The sequence below is a fragment of the Calliopsis andreniformis genome, chromosome 9 (assembly GCF_051401765.1).
Source record: "Calliopsis andreniformis isolate RMS-2024a chromosome 9, iyCalAndr_principal, whole genome shotgun sequence".
Lineage (NCBI taxonomy): Eukaryota > Metazoa > Arthropoda > Insecta > Hymenoptera > Andrenidae > Calliopsis > Calliopsis andreniformis.
This window is the reverse complement of record NC_135070.1, coordinates 151,666-167,825: the sequence shown is the minus strand read 5'-3', so window position 1 is coordinate 167,825 and position 16,160 is coordinate 151,666. Positions and strand designations below refer to the sequence as shown.

Sequence of the window (16,160 nt, the reverse complement as noted above, 5' to 3'; positions counted from 1 at the left end):
GGTAATTGAGTTTGAGTTTCGTTTCCGAGTTATTAATTGTTAAAATTACACCTAAAATGTGTATATAATGTGCCTGATTTAAATTATATACATATTCTGACATATTCTACTGTACGCTAAGTCAGACATATTTTAAGGAAAGTTTTGACTTTTGTGCAACAATTAAATGCAATTTCGTCATTCTTGCTTTTAGTCCTATCTTGACGTGCAAAATTATTCCCTGAAATTTGGGCCATTTATTGCTAAATAGTTTCTATACAAAGCTCGCTTACATGATTATATGTATTATAGAAGTCTATTACGTACAAAAAAACAAATATCTGTTGTACTTAAAAATACAGAAATCCTTTTACAAACGTAGATCCATTACAATACTTACTATAAAATTAAGACAAACTGCACAATAATAAGTTTCCAATTGAAATAAACAGTCAAAGAGGAATTTTATTCAAGGCTCAATAGAATAATATTCAAAAAAATAAAAAACTACAGACAATAGACAATTTCCTAGAGAATATCTACATCATGAGTTTCCATTGTATCTTCTGTAATGATACACTTTTAGAAAACTGAAAAAAATTAGATACATACATAGGGTGTAGCCAAACACCTATAGCCAGGTGGAAGAAATTTTAAGATGCGATTCTGGAGGTCAAAATAAATCGAAAATCAAGAAATGATGATTTGGTGTATAGACCAGGCAATCCGTCATACAATATCGATCACATCTGGCGTGTAGCAAATGACAACTGACCGAATCGCAGTGGTGTTCATTGCCATTGAAGCAACGAATAACTCGCCTAACTGATAAAGAGGCAGCAATATTTGATGATACTTGTCTCGAGTAAATGATTCTGCGATGCGCTTTGTAGAAAATCGTACGATATTGTCGAATAAAAAGAAATCTGCCTATTCCCAACTAGCAAATCGAAATATTCTCTATGAGATTTTGGAATAGAAAGGATTAATACGTTTATCTTCCCATTAATTTTCTGTCCAATTCACACGCACTAATAGTGTAAAAGAGAACTATAGGAAAACACGAATATTTCGAAAGAATCGCACATAACGACAAAGAAATGCATATCGGTTAATTCTGTATTTGTGACAGTCATATTTTTAATAACTGTAAACATAATTTCACCAATCACTAGCCTTCACAGTCTGTTTCTCAAATATTCGAATATTTATAATTACCAAAAATAATTAGAAAATTCGGTTTGCTTATTCATGCATTTTGCGCTCGACGTGAATTCGTTCCCTCGACTTTCGCCTTCATACATCGCGTTTTTCTTTTGATAAGACAATGTTAACATTTAAACAAACATGATGTTATGCAAGAAAATATAGCCAAGCGGGTTAGTTAAATGTTGAGTTGTTAATTAACTATGGGCGTATTCCAAAATACTGTATGCTCTTTATTCATAGACAGCCGTATACGATGACAGTCAGAATGAGAATACCCTACCGTTCCAAAATCCTTGGTCACGAGAACGCCCTTGACAGTATGCCCGTTTCTTTACGACACCCCCAACTTAGAGGACTTTTTTTTAAGAAGGAGAAACTCACTGACAAAATACACATGCGCTGTCTCGACCATTTGCCTGCTTCGATTTTTCTAACAGTTGCAATGTGCGTTCAGCTGTTATAAATGACACGTGTTCCAATTTCATCAAAGACACAAGACAATGCGTCGGGCAACTCGATTCCGATTTTCGAGAAAAGAAGAACGTTGCGACACCACACGTGCAGACGAATGCTGAGGAAAGCAGTTCACATCGAGCGTGGAGTACGCGAATATCCAAACCGAATTCTCTAATTATTTTTTGTTATAAATATTCGAATATTCGACAAAGAATTTGTGAATGCTAGTGATTGGTGAAATTATGTTTACAGTTATTAAGAATACGAGTGTCACAAATACGCGATATCTATTTGTGTTGTCGTTGTGTTTGATTCTTTCGAAATATACGCGTAAAGTTTCTGTAGTACTCTTCTACACTTTTAGCCAAAGAAGACGCCTATCGAAACGCAAAATACGGGTATTATGCAGGTGAATATCGGTAGTACTTTCGTAACTCTTATACAAACAGAAATATAGAAATAACGGTATGGCATCATACCGCTATATGAAAATACACGTACATTTACCTATATTTATCGGCAAATTTTTCGATTTTACATATTTCATTACAAAATATTTTAAGATTTTTTTGAAATCTATCAGAAATCAAAGTAATTACCGGTATAATTGCAGTATTTCTAACAAGTTTTAATGCTCCCGATACGGAATTCGTGGCCGTGGACCGATCTTCGTTTGTTTACATTTGATATTCGAACGCTCTGAAATGAAAAGTCTGACGCCTAAAAAATGTGAGTGATATTGCGAATTACAAAATACTTTTATTCCCTTAGTAATATACAAGTGTCATAACTATAGATGTTAAATTTGAAGTGTCCGACAACATAAACATTACTTACGAATGATTTCTTGGTAACTTCGAGTAAACAGACGCCACGAAAGTATTCGAACGATGAAACTTGTACAAAACAATCCTTGAATTTGACAAACGGTAAACATTGGCTTTCTCAGTTGGTGTTGCACACTTCCCTTGTTTAGTGCTGCAAGTATTAATAAGATTGTAAAATTCATATTAATAATGTGCTAAAAAAAATCAGAGACAAACATTACTGGCAGGGAATTGATAATTAAGTGGCATAATGAAGGTAAGAGCTATGGCGAGATAGCACAATTGTTAGGGAGAAGTAAATCTACCATTTATTACATAGTAAAAAAGTTATAAACCACTGGAATCCTTCAAAATGAAGTCCGTTCTGGCCAGCCTAGGGAATTAACCAAAAGGAAAGAGAATATAATTGTGTGTGAAATAAAAAAGGGCCCAACAATTTTTGCACCAAAACTTGCTATACATGTTGCAGATAGTATTAGAAAACAAGTTCATCCTGAACTTTGTCGAAGAATCCTCCGTAAAAATGATTTTCATGATCGTATTCCTTGACAGAAACCATTTATTAGCAAAGTCGATAAACAGAAGAGATTAAGTTTCGCTAAAAATTATATCAATAAGAATAAGGACTTTTGGAAACGCGTCATTTTTTCGGACGAGAGCAAATTTAACATATTTTGGCTCAGATGGATGCCCTAAAATTGAGAGAAAATCAAATAGAGAGATGGATCTTAAAAATCTACGACCAACCGTGACACATGTCACGGGGGTGGGTCGATAATGGTATGCGAATGTATGGGAATATTAGATAAATGTAAATATATGCAAATATTGAAAGACAATTTAAAGCAAAGTGCGGAAAAATTAGGGGTAGTAGACAATTTTTATTTTCAGCAGTACAATGATTCAAAACATACCCTATGTATTGTTAAAGAATGGATCATATACAACGTACCCCACGTTTTAGAAACACCCCCACAAAGTCGGGATATTAACTCCATAGAGCACTTATGGGCAGAAATTGGCAAATAACTTAGTAAACATAATATTAATTCCAAGGAAGCATTAAAGACAACAATTTTTGAAGTTTGGAACAATATAAAAAAAAATATTACTGAAAATTTGGTTGACAACATGCAACGACGGTTGCAAGCCTTAATAAGTGCTCACGGTGGTCCGACAAAATATTAAAACACTATAGTTGTTTGAAATATGTGCTAATTAGTTTAGTCGTTCGAATACTTCTGTGGCGTTCATTTATACGACGTTACCAGAAAATATTTGATAAGTATTGTTTATGTTATTAGAGACACTTCAAATTTAACATGTATAGTCATGATATTTATGTGTTATTACAGAAATAAAAGTGTTCTGTAATTCGTAATATGACTCATGTTTTTTCAACGTCAAACTTTTCATTTCAGAGCGTTCGAATACTTTCGTGACTCACTTACGTGGCCCTTTGTCGCTGTTGCTATCTCATTTTAGTCCAATATCGTAATCTATTTCTTTTCTACTCACATGACACTGACAGATTTAGGCGAGGTCAAGGTCCCTGGCAGTAAAGTTTCCGGGGCCTCTCAACGAAAAGGAACATGAAATATAACATTTAATTAGTTTAATTTATGCTGTTCTATGAATGTTCCATGAGAAGAATTTGCCATTCTTTCGAGAACGTTTACTCTTCCCGATTTTTTGTCTTTAATACGGTTGCCTTTAATAAGGAAAATTTAACACATATGAAGCTATATATAATAACAATGCTATATAAATTTGCTGAATTTTCACGGTTAGATTAAAAAGAAAATATATTACAATTTTGAAACACACAAAAAAGAAAAAACTGAAATTACGTTTGGCACGAAAGACTTTGAAATACATACTTGCCTTTTCGTGGTATCACTTGAATAATGCTATTCTTAACGACATATTCTAGGAGCAAATGAAAATGGTGAACATGTCGATGTGTGATACCCTAATCAATTTTTATGACCTCCAAATATGTTATAAAGGACAACGTTCTGAACAACTTTTTCCTGTATGTATACTAGGCGGTTGACTTTAGTTCCCGAGATATTCGCGAATAACTGCGAATAATTCGAACGCTTAGCTGTTCTTTCCGAGAACACAGCGCAGTGCGACACAATACAGCAGCCGACAAAGTTGCATATACGTGGTGTATTTGCAAAAAACGTACACTTAGAAAGACAATTACATTTTACAGTTATTAAAGAGCTAGATCTGAGTTAGACCTGGGTTAATGGTAAATATGTAGATTAGGGTACACTACGAACGAATTTCTACCTGAAGTAGTCTAAATATATTGAAAGTTGTACCTTGTCACTCGTTTCTCCGTGCGTAAATCTTTATTTTCGAGGGTTCTGCCGCCGGATCACCGGTCCTTGGAAACAGGATGACATACACGTGTCAGGCACGTGCACGTGCAGGCGAAATTCAGTGTAGTAGCAGCGGCGGCATTTTAACGAATATCTCGGAAACTAAAGTCAACCGTTTAGTATATGCATAGGAAAAGGTTGTTCAGAATCTTGTCCTTTATAATATATTTCAAATTTATCGAAATCAGTGAGGGAGTCACATATCGACAGGTTGATCATAAAAATGTAAACAGATTATTATAAAAATATTATTATAAAAATACACGAGTTATTTTGATATACATACACAAGTTATTATTTTATGTTATTCTACGAAAAACAAATATTAAACTAATTGAACGCAATATTTTATATGTCTTTTCCTTGAGGGGCCCTGAAAATTGTACTGTCTAGGGTCCTTATCTCGTTTAACATGCCAGTGTCATAAGAGGAAAAGAAATAGATTGCGATGTTATAAGAACTTGACTAGACTAGAATAAAATAGCAGACAGCGACAAAGGCATGCATACACATATAAAGAACGTAAACAAATGAAGATCGGCCTACGAATTTTGTGATGAACCCGAGAGTGTTAAGACTTGCCTGAAATACCGAAATTATACTGATACTTATTTCAGTTTTCGGTAATATATCGGTTTCCGTACTTTGCCGGTATTGGTATTTCGGTAGTAATCGACTTCGATAATAATTGATTTCAGTATTATATCGGTTTCGGTATACCTTTTCGAATATAATATCAGTATTAAAATTAAATCACTGTTTCTAGCGCGGGTGAATTGGACAGAAAATGAATGGTATAACAGATTTATTCTTATTTAACAATGTCGTTCGATTTTCTACACAGTTTGTTGTAGAATCATCTAGTCGAGACAAGTATCGTCGAATTTTGCTGCCTCTCTATCAGGCTCTCTTTCAGTGGTGTCGCGTCGCGAATTGATATAATTCTTCACGGTTGTAAGCCGTGTTCGCGATCCGGAGATTACTCGCCTAACTAAATTATAGTAATTAGTTTTAGACGACAGTAGATTTTTAGACGACTGTCTTAAGACGACCTTGAGACGACTCTCTTCGATGCTTTTTAGACGACGACTTTTCGATGCCTTTTTGACGACGACTTTTTGACGACGACTTTTAGACAACCACTTTGAGACAACGACTGTGTTTGCTTCTGGAGTCCGCTTCCTCCTTCGGTTTCATCCCCTCCGAGATACGCGTGTAGGGGTGTCAACTCGTTTTCGAACGTTGACCAGTCGAATCGATTGGCTATCGATCTGAGCAGTAGCATCCCCCTCAGTCACCTTGGAAGGGCGGACAGAACCCCCACTTCCTTGGTCCCGCGACTGTGGTGACGGAAGGCCCCATGGCCCGGTGACAGTGGTGGAGGAAGCCTGCTTCCTCCCCGGTCGAAGGCCATGGTTGAGGAGGAATAACGAGACTCCGGATTAGCAAGGCGAGTTCGCATGAGTGTCTCGCAGATGTTTTATTGCTTGTTTTCCGCTACTCGACGAAAGCTCGAAATTGTTTTATACTAGTCGCTAGATGCGTGACCCTTAGCTATTGAAATCTAAAGACAGAATTTCAAACGGACTCTGACTTTCGCATCTGGCAACAATAAAACAAACGATTGCTTCGTCGAGCGGAGGAAGGACCGTTTCGATTGTCCCTATTCTTGTTCCTCGACTGAACAAGTGGCAATTATCACTGCGATTCGATCAGCTGTCATTTGCCGCGCACCTGATGCGATCGATATTGTGTGACAGGTTGCCTTTATAGACGGATTTTACTAAATGTTTAATTGTTTATAAATAATTAATGAAACTCTAAACGCCAAATCATCATTCTTGATTTTCAACTTAATTTGACCTCTAGAATCGCATCTTAAAGTTTCTCCTACTTATAGCTGAACATGCTGTACGTGTCAGTCTCCTTCAAGAGGTTAATATGATTTACCATCTTTTTGAACGTAAGCTTCCTACCACTGTATATTGCCTATTGTTAGCGTAAACTACAATGCGTCTAGAAATTTGCCCCTTAGTCTGATTCTCTCACAACATAGTCCGCCAAAGTCATTTCTGAAACTAAGAGAGCTTACGAAACAAGAAGCTCGAACGTTTTGATCAAGTGAACACCTACCGCAGCATGGTGAGAGAGCACCTGTTCATCTCTAACTTACCCACATAAAACCTTTATTTAATCACTAACGCGATCCAGCGGAGAGAGAAAGAGAGAGGCTGACAAGTAACTCCTTTCTCCTCTTCATCCATGTGCTTCGAAATTTGGTTTTCCGAAGTGAACAAAGAAACACCGCCCGTTCTTTACCCTGAAGAGATTAACCATGGCGGTATGCGGGTAATGCTTGGTCTAGTTAGTCCAACGGCTAAATTTCTTCCATTGCCCGTTAAGATGAGGCAAATCTCACGTCATGAGAGACCGATTTGCAGAAATTAACGACGGCTAGAAACGGGATTAGTTTTACGGTAAGCCTGGAGGACGGATACATCTTGTCGCGAAGGAAGGATACTCCTCTCTCTCGGGCTGAACGCTTCGTCATAGTTGGCAATATTGGCCTCGCGTTTGTTTCATATGAACGTTTCACGAATCAACTTGTTACATGCAGCTTGAGCAATTGTGTTTTATCCCTTTCATTGTTCGCGGGAATCAACTCGGTTCACAGGGAAAAGTTACTGGCGAGTAGATGGAGAGGCAAGTGTAACTGGAACACTTGTCGTATTTAGTATAATAATTAAAGCTATCATCTGAGCGACGGAGTGCCTCTTTAGTGATGAATTCGGAAAGTCAATTGTGTTTAGTGATATAATTTGTTTCAAAATGGACAACGAGTATCTGTCTCGTTTTCTGTTGAATTGCCCAGTGACAATTGCCTTCGACGGTTGTGCTGGCTGTTTATTCGCAAAGAATAGTGTATCATGTTCAGCGGTCGAGAGATAATCTGGTCGAACCTCTCCCGTGATTAAGATTTATCCGTCCCGCCGCGTAACGAAAGACAAAATGAATGGAAGGAAAAAAGAAACGCGAAAGCTTTGTAGAAAGTGAAAAGAAGAGAGGAAGGAAGATCGTGGGCTGTTCTGTTGCAGCTGATGGACAGATCATGGTCGACTACGAGGACGAGTTCGATGAATTCGGGGATTCAAAATGCTCGCTGTGCCAGCGCAGGTTTGAGGAGCAAGGTAAAATTCTCCCCTTCGACACCTCGAGTCCCCTCGATATCTCCTTACATTCGACGAATGCGTAGAAATGGGTTTAGATGAACCATAGAAGGGAGGGAGAGACAGGACCAAGCTTACCAACTTCGTGAGACATTCTGAGCCGATGCTTCTCAAATATTGTCTATTACTTATGAGTAGTGATGGCAACTGAAACACTTCAAATCGCTTTGAATCAGTATATATAACGAAAAATTTGAATTACTTCGAACGTGTTTTGAAGCTTAGAATTTCTAAAAAACGTGATAGGTAAGTCTTAAAACTGGAATTTTGATAGACCTTGAGTCTTGACAATCTTGAAAGTTTTGGTGTCTTGAATGTCTTAATGGTTTAAAAAATGTTGTAAGATTCGACATGTTTTTAAAATTGGACGATCATTTAATATCTTAAAACATTATCAATATGTATCTACTTAAGCAGTACTATTAATATTAAGTACTCAAGAAAGTTTGAAAAATTGAAGTTGTCTTTTAAAGACTTTCAAAAGTTTCAAGTTTCGAATTATGTTCGAAGTGATTCGAATCTTCACAGACTTGAAAAACATTGAATCACTTCGAAATTGAGATTCGAACTCTCATTAGTACGAATAAGATGGCGATTTTCACGGTAAATTGCGTTTTTCTTGATGCAATGGATGACTCTGTGCATTTTTGAAGGACCTAGAATAGCTTTGTAGTGTTGTTCATGTAGTTTGAAAAAGCAAGTCAAGCTAAACTCTGTCTATTAGGACTATAATTACGCACATCAACTCTACCATGAATAGTATAGTGCAGACCCAATAGACATAATTATAACTGGACATCTCTATAATTTCATTGTTTAAGGAAGCTTGAAAGCGTTTGATCTTTTTAATCGAATTGAAATGGTAATTTCGATTAAATCTCTTTGGGGTACTTAGAAAATCACAAATTATTCGCTAGTAACTATTTCAAGCTATTTAATTAGCAAAAGATGATTATTTAATTAGTGAAAGTTACTTTGTAGATAAAAAGGCTGTTGTTTTTTAAACCTTTCGCTAGGACGACTATAGGTGCTGTCCATAAGATGTCACTAATATCCGACGGGTGGCTGTAGTTGTTTGCTCTCTTACTATTAATAGGGTTACGAGTTGTCATTGGATTGTTTTTATCAAAAGTCATTAAAAGCCAGAAACAAATTTTACTCGGCTTGTATTTTGAATACTTCAAGGTATTAACTACTTGAACAATTCCGCACTATAATAATGCGGCGGAACCTATACTGTTTATCTCGTTTACGACTTATGTTACTCAGAAATCAGAATATGAATTATTAAAAACATTTCAATATACAGGATGCTCTAGAACCGATGATATAAGAGTAAAGTGGCAATTCCAGATAAAAGATATAAATAAACACAGAAAACAAAATGTTTTGTATGCCGTCTTTTACTTGTAAGGAAACCACATTTAAATTTTAACTAGGTACAAACGTACTAAAGTAGTTTAACTGTTTACTGCAAATGCGAAGTATTTTCTCATAATGGGATTAGAGACTAATCTAGAGTAAATTAGAAATAGTTCCTCTTATAGTCTAACCACTGACTTTATCTATTATAAACTAAAACCGTTTCCCACTGCCTGACCACTGACTCTATCCACTGTAAAGGAGAAGTATTTCCTCGCGGACTAATTACTGATGGTATTTTCTGCAAAGTAGAAACATTCCCATGTCTCTTCAAGTATTGACTATAGCTACAGTAAACTAGAAGTGTTTCCTTCACTCTATGTATCCCTTAACCCTTAACTAGTACGATACAGATATCATCACACAGCATCATAAAGTTACTGCGGTCTTATTACAACACATGCTTAATAGTAGTATACTTGGGTAAAATTCAAAGTTAGTTTCTCAGAAAACGAGGCATAATATCAAAAAATTTATTCGATATTGTCAATTTATTTTTTCATGTGTAAAATTGCAACTGTGCGTTTCATTTCATTGATTTTAGAGCACTTTGTATAATAATTCTTTTATCTAAACAATTATGTCTACGTTTCGGTTCGCACATAGGAGATTCCACCGAATGTTCTCGCGAAAATGTACAAAGAAATTTGAGAAGCATCGCACTGAGTAGACCCGATGTTGCAGACTCGAGCCATCAACGATTCACGGTACTTTCAACCTGTTGTATTTTATTCTCGAGGTCTACTTAGTCGTCGGCGCGGAATTGAAAGAAAGAAAAGCCCCAGAAACGATAAACTAAGCGACTGTAGGTGTATCGAGGGCACGTGAAGGGCCATCAAGATTTCTGACCCACAAAGAACAATACAGACAAAAATGCTTCTAAAGACTCGCGGAGTGAAAGAACGTGGATCGTTGGTGCAGAGGGCTGGAAGACCAACTCATGATTCTCTGTCAAGCGATTAGAGCGTTTTGACGCTAGAACTATATTGTCTTTATAAAAGACATACGAAACAGTTGTTAATCGCTTGACAGAACTTCGTCCCGTAGAATCTCATGGGAGACCAGTATTCTGACCGTCCTTGTAAATCATGTTAGCGGAAACTTCGCACGTCCCCGTCGAGTACGAGATGCATATTGTTCGCGGGACGTAAAAACAGACCTTGGCGAACGTTTGTTTAGATCATTTGGCCTACGCTTCGCTTCTGCTTCATAATACTCCTACATAATTATTTTTGTTTAGTTCAACAGCAATGATTTATTCATTAGCTCGTCGAAACCCCCTCGGCGAGATTTATTATTCCCTGCACTTGCCATGTCACTTGTTCTCTCCTCCCACCGTTCCTCTGTCTTAAACAACAATCAGATTCGTTGTCAACGTAAGCAGATCGTAGAGTACCACGCTTGATACGCGGTTCAACGACAAAAACACTGATCTAGCGTTCATCGAAGTGACCGACAGTTTGCATTTCGGCTCGAGCCCGAAATGCATCGATTTCACGAGCATAGTTTCTCGTCTGTGTAAACGTCGACCCTTTCCCTAAAAATCTCCCCAAGTCCTTTAGATATTCACGCGTTAGTTATCTAGCTCGGCTTGAAATGCTTTCGCGAATGTGGAGCTTCATTGCGGAAAGTTGGCGACACACGGCCGATGCTCTCTCGTCGTTCCTTCTCTCTCTCGTGCTGTTTGTTCTTTCTTTTTTTCACTTTTTTTTGTCTCTTCATTTATTTTTTCCTCTCACAACGGCGATTCTCTGCGAAGAAGACGCGGGGAGAAACAGATCGGTCAATTGTCACGTTGACGACGGCGCTTTCGATTCGTAACCCGCGAAAAAGGACGCTCTGCTTGAACTAAGACGAGGGATTCTTTCGGAAGAGAGCCAGTATCTTTGCGAAGAAGGGTAAAACGGAAAGCCTGCCCTTCAAATCGGTCGTGACGGGCGCGAAATTCCATGGCTTTTCTGTCTCGAACGGAATAAAAGAGGAAACTTAACCAGCAAGAGCGCGTCTGCTTTAACGAGGCCTGATTGATTTAACTGCGAGGCGATAACTACTAACCAGCTATCTTCCGTTTTCCCGACGATATTGCTGCTCGCTCTCGCCGCGTCTAGAAGGAGACACGCAGCATTGTGATCGAACTGTTGTGATGCATGATAGGTAACTACAGCTGCTTGAAGGTGGATCTAATATTTACGCGAGATCGTGCCTTCTACTTCACGACGGTCTTCATACCGGGAATCATCCTGGTGACCAGCTCCTTCATCACTTTCTGGCTCGAATGGAATGCTGTACCAGCGCGAGTAATGATCGGTAAGCTGTTCTCTCATCTCAAATTTCTTTTGATTCTGCAAACTTGTGATGCGTTCAACACTGAAGGTTTTCGAAGAAATTTCCTGTCTTTCTATAACGCACTTTTTTGCACTTATAGATATGTAATGTTCGATAGCAGATAGATTAAATTTAAATATAGTTATAACCTAAATAATCACTGTGGAATACAAAATGTTTCATGAGAAAAAGTCGAATCTGTGTGTTGATTCCCAAGAGGAAAGAATGTAACTTACGAGAAGGAAAAAGATTAATATTATCTTATCGTTTTAAAAGATTTCAAGGATGCAAATTTGTATGTATTTGAATATTTGTATACTTATATACCTGAATACTGAAATATTCGAATAATTGAATACTTGAATGAATTAAACAGATGTATAAATAATTACTTCAGTGCTTAAACACTTGAATGCTTGAACAGTTTAGCTTGAATATCTTAATGCCTTAGTATTTTAATATTTCAGAATTTGAAATTTTGGAAATTTAAGTGTAAATATTTAAACATTTGAACATTTGAAAACTTGAAAATTTGGAAATTGGAGATTTCAGAAATACGAAAAGGTGGTTAGAGTTTACAAGATCTTTTCAGGAGAGCAATATCAGCTTTCTATGTGTTCTTTTTCTATCTAGCCCTCTTCAACTTTTAATAAGACGTGTTGTCCAAACAAGAAAAATAATCCCAGAGGAGAAGGGCCTCGAAAAATAACATAGTGTGTTAAAGATGCATAGAATAACAAGGCGATGTGTTGAAATTGCACACACGAAAGATGAAGGGGCAGTCGTTGAGTTGTTTGGCCTAAATTAGGAAAACAAAATAATAGCACATGGTATATCTGAATTGACGTAACAGAGGCCAAGTTGCATTTCGTTTTGACATTTTAGATAACATTTTTATACTTTCCATAAACAGAATATTTTCTATTTTCGATATTTGTGTTTTTAACAAGAAACATCCTTTAAGTTTCTCCCGCCAGTGAAAATTTGAAGTTTTATAATGGTAATAGTAATGGTGATAATAATATTGCGTCATAATAGTTAAAAAAAGTACTTGTATTATCCTGCTTATAGTTCCAGTATGAATCTATCGAAGTCTTGAGGGTGTTAGTAATGCTACACAAGACTCCAAGGCTAATTTTGGTATTGTCTTGTCTTGTCTCGAATTTCAAGTCAATAACAAGACACGACTACTTTATACATATACAAGGCAATACAAGACGAACTTGTCAACAATCTTGGCTTAGACAATATTTTTTAAAATAATTTAAGTCTTTTCTTCATTTTAATGAATATATAAAATTACGTATACGTATATATATAAAATTACGTATAAGTATATACATAAAATTACGTATAAAAATATTTTCGCACTTGAATTAATTACAAATAATAAAATTAAAAAAAATTTTTATGACTTATTTAGAAACAATTATTTATATACAACACAAATACATAGGGGACCAAAACACAAAATACAAATAAAATAGAATTGTGAATTTTTATATTATAAACAAAATAATAACATACCTAGTTAGACTACATTTTGTGCAAAATTGGTCCCTGACACGAGTGGCCTTACGATAAATATACAGGGTGGGGCAATAACTATTAGCACCTCAGACATCTCGGGAAGTATAAGTTTCACAAGTAGAATTGTTTTGTAATCAAAACTATTAATCTTCTTTGAATAATGTTTCGAGCTGTCTTGTACTTTGGAGACTGAATGGTCGATTTTTGCTCTATTTTATAGTATTCATATTAGTAAATATCAGTCGAATAAGGACGAAAAGTCAATTCCTGTAAGCCCATGTTTTTGCCTAATTTTGTCGGGAATGTTAACGCTCTGACATAATGGCATCTGCTGTACATTCTTATTAGTTATTAGTTATGATGTTCTGACTGCTGAACCAACCAAAGTAGTGGAAAGTAAATGCAGTAACTGTAATTTCTTTATTTATGACATTATGTTTTGCTCATGCATAAATCAAGTAAATTGTTAATATATAGTATTTAATATTATAATGATTTCATCAGCGACTCCCCGCGCGCACCGCGAGCACCGGATCGCCGCGGCGACATATTTAACACTGTACACTAGGGTGGTCCTTATATGGGTCGAGAAATTTTGTTTTCGAATTTTCGACGGGGCACCATTTCATTTGATTTTCTATCCTAAGAAACTATTTCAGTATTTTTTTCACAATTTTTTAATAATATTTAAGGGTCGCTACCAAGATTTGAATTTTTACGAAAAAAATGAAAACACTGTACTAATCGCTCATTTGTATTTATTGATATAAAACATTTAGCATGTAAAATTATTGTTAGATTACATATTAAGATCCTTTTTAATATTAAAATTGTATCAGGATATAAGGGTTGATTTTTTTATATCAGGGTATTTCTTCTTGTAATCTTTTACTAACAAAAGCAAATATTGCTTTTGCTTTTCATCTGTTGTTATCAGTTTATTGTATTCCTCTATTAAAGAAACACCATGCTCAACAATGTCATTTACTACCCGCATAGAATGTACGATTTTCTTCGCAGTCTCAAAATCGGTGTCATCCTCCCAAGTTTCAACCTCTTTATTCAAAAACTGTGATGAGATACCCAGTATCTGGAAAAATCGTAAGGAATTACTAGTCACAAAATCTTCGATGCTTTTTTCGGCGATGTATTTGACATCAATGCTTTTCTTTTTGGACAAATCTCTACACCTTCGATTTTTAGTGCATCTACCATTCTTCTCTTGTCTTGAACTGAAAATTCGTCGTCGAAAAAAGCAAAGGACACCAGCTTTAGCGACAAGTACCATAAATGGCCCAGTATTTTTTTCATGGCGACATTGGCCATCGGTTGATTTATATTTTATAAGGCTGTAAGGTCTTTTAATAATTGTAAGTCGTTTCTCGGTGCTGCCCATCCGGCAGAGGCTTGAAACCAGTATTTTATATATGTCATGACTGTGAAAATAAATATATCTTTCACAGCTTGCTTTTCCTTTTTGTCAGTTTAAACTGATGTTTAAATAGAAAAATCTTCAAACAATACAAAGCTTTCGCCATCCATCTAGCACGGTGAAGACCAGCAGGCCTCCTAAATGAAATCCCTTTTTAAGGAACTTCTCCCAAATAAATGATCGTGAGATGCAACAACTCTTTGTAATCATCTCGAGGTTGATATACTTGTAGTTGTTTCTGTGCAAAAGAAATCCTGTCTGCAGCAACATTTTCTACGATGTTTGAGGACGTGGTATCAAAAATTACTGTTTTATAATCGCTTTGGTCAATTTTGTCCCAGTTGTTCTTAAACCTTTTAAACAGTCGTATATCAGGACCACTAGACAGACCGAGCAATTGACTCACTACAGCTTCTAACATAATTTCCATTATATGATGTCGACAAGCAAGCCAAATCGTATTTTTCCCCATTTGTTGCTCCAGAAGAATACAAGCTCTATTTCTCAAACCGGTGTTTACGGCTGTAGTGTCAAAACATAAACATTTTATTTTATCGCACAAACCCCATGAATTTATTGTTTCATAGACAGCTGATGCACATGCTTCGCCTGTTCCACGATCCAATTTTGGAACCGCTAGAAACTAATCGACCCCATGTCCTGATATCAAAATTGGCAGACGATCTACAGTTTCATGTCCACTAATATCTTCAATTAACTTGCCATCACAATGAATCGTTAATGGCAAATCAGGTTTGAACTCGCTTTTGATAGACTCTGCTATTGCTTTCCGATTTTTCAAACGCTGTCGACGAATGGAAGATCTATTAACATTAAACTCTGAAGGGTCACATCCTACACTTTTCAAAGTAGATGTTACGACCACAGCTGCTTTTCTGTCACTTAATTTGGAGACATCAAGGCTAGCAGCTAAGTGGCTATTAGTTATGTCTTTTCGAGCTCGCAGTTGTGGCGGTTGCGCTTTTGAAGATTCTGATAAGACTTCGAAATCAGATACAGTTGTTTCTTCGCTGGTGGAAGGAGAAGAAAGAAAGCACTTTTCTGTCAAAGCCGAGATACTTCTGTTCTCACGTTCACGTAATTTTTGAAGACGTTCTGCTTTCCGTTTCAATTCCTCACTTTCTCTTAAACTTTTTTTATCTACTGAACCAATTAAACCCTGGCAACCTTTCTGTCGTTGTGCTAATAAAAACTGCTTATCCTCTTCTATAGTCATAATACTTAAAGCTTCAGAGTGAGCAATATCAAACAAATCTTCTAAGTTTTGTTGCCAGTCTTGTTCTTTCTTCTTTAATACTTTCGAACGTTTTTTCTTGTTCTCTTTATTTTTTTCAGATTC

The 16,160-nt window shown here is 36.4% G+C and overlaps 1 protein-coding gene across 20 annotated transcripts in view; it reads left to right on the top strand.

Moving 5' to 3' along the window:
• The window catches only part of Phcl-1 (pH-sensitive chloride channel 1), a 281,119-nt gene that overhangs the window by 211,958 nt on the left and 53,001 nt on the right, over positions 1-16,160 (top strand). For 11 of the 20 annotated variants that reach the window (XR_013002622.1, XR_013002621.1, XM_076385159.1 and 8 more), the window contains 2 exons: positions 7,960-8,052; positions 11,668-11,820. The exons of 3 other annotated variants lie outside the window; for them this stretch is intronic. Coding sequence is in view for 15 of the 17 variants with exons in the window: in XM_076385159.1 (XP_076241274.1) it covers positions 7,960-8,052; positions 11,668-11,820 (246 nt within the window). In the remaining 2 variants the exon portion in view is untranslated. The remainder of the gene's footprint in view (positions 1-7,959; positions 8,053-11,667; positions 11,821-16,160) is intronic. 6 more of the 20 variants (XM_076385166.1, XM_076385165.1, XM_076385164.1 and 3 more) reach the window with 1 other exon arrangement.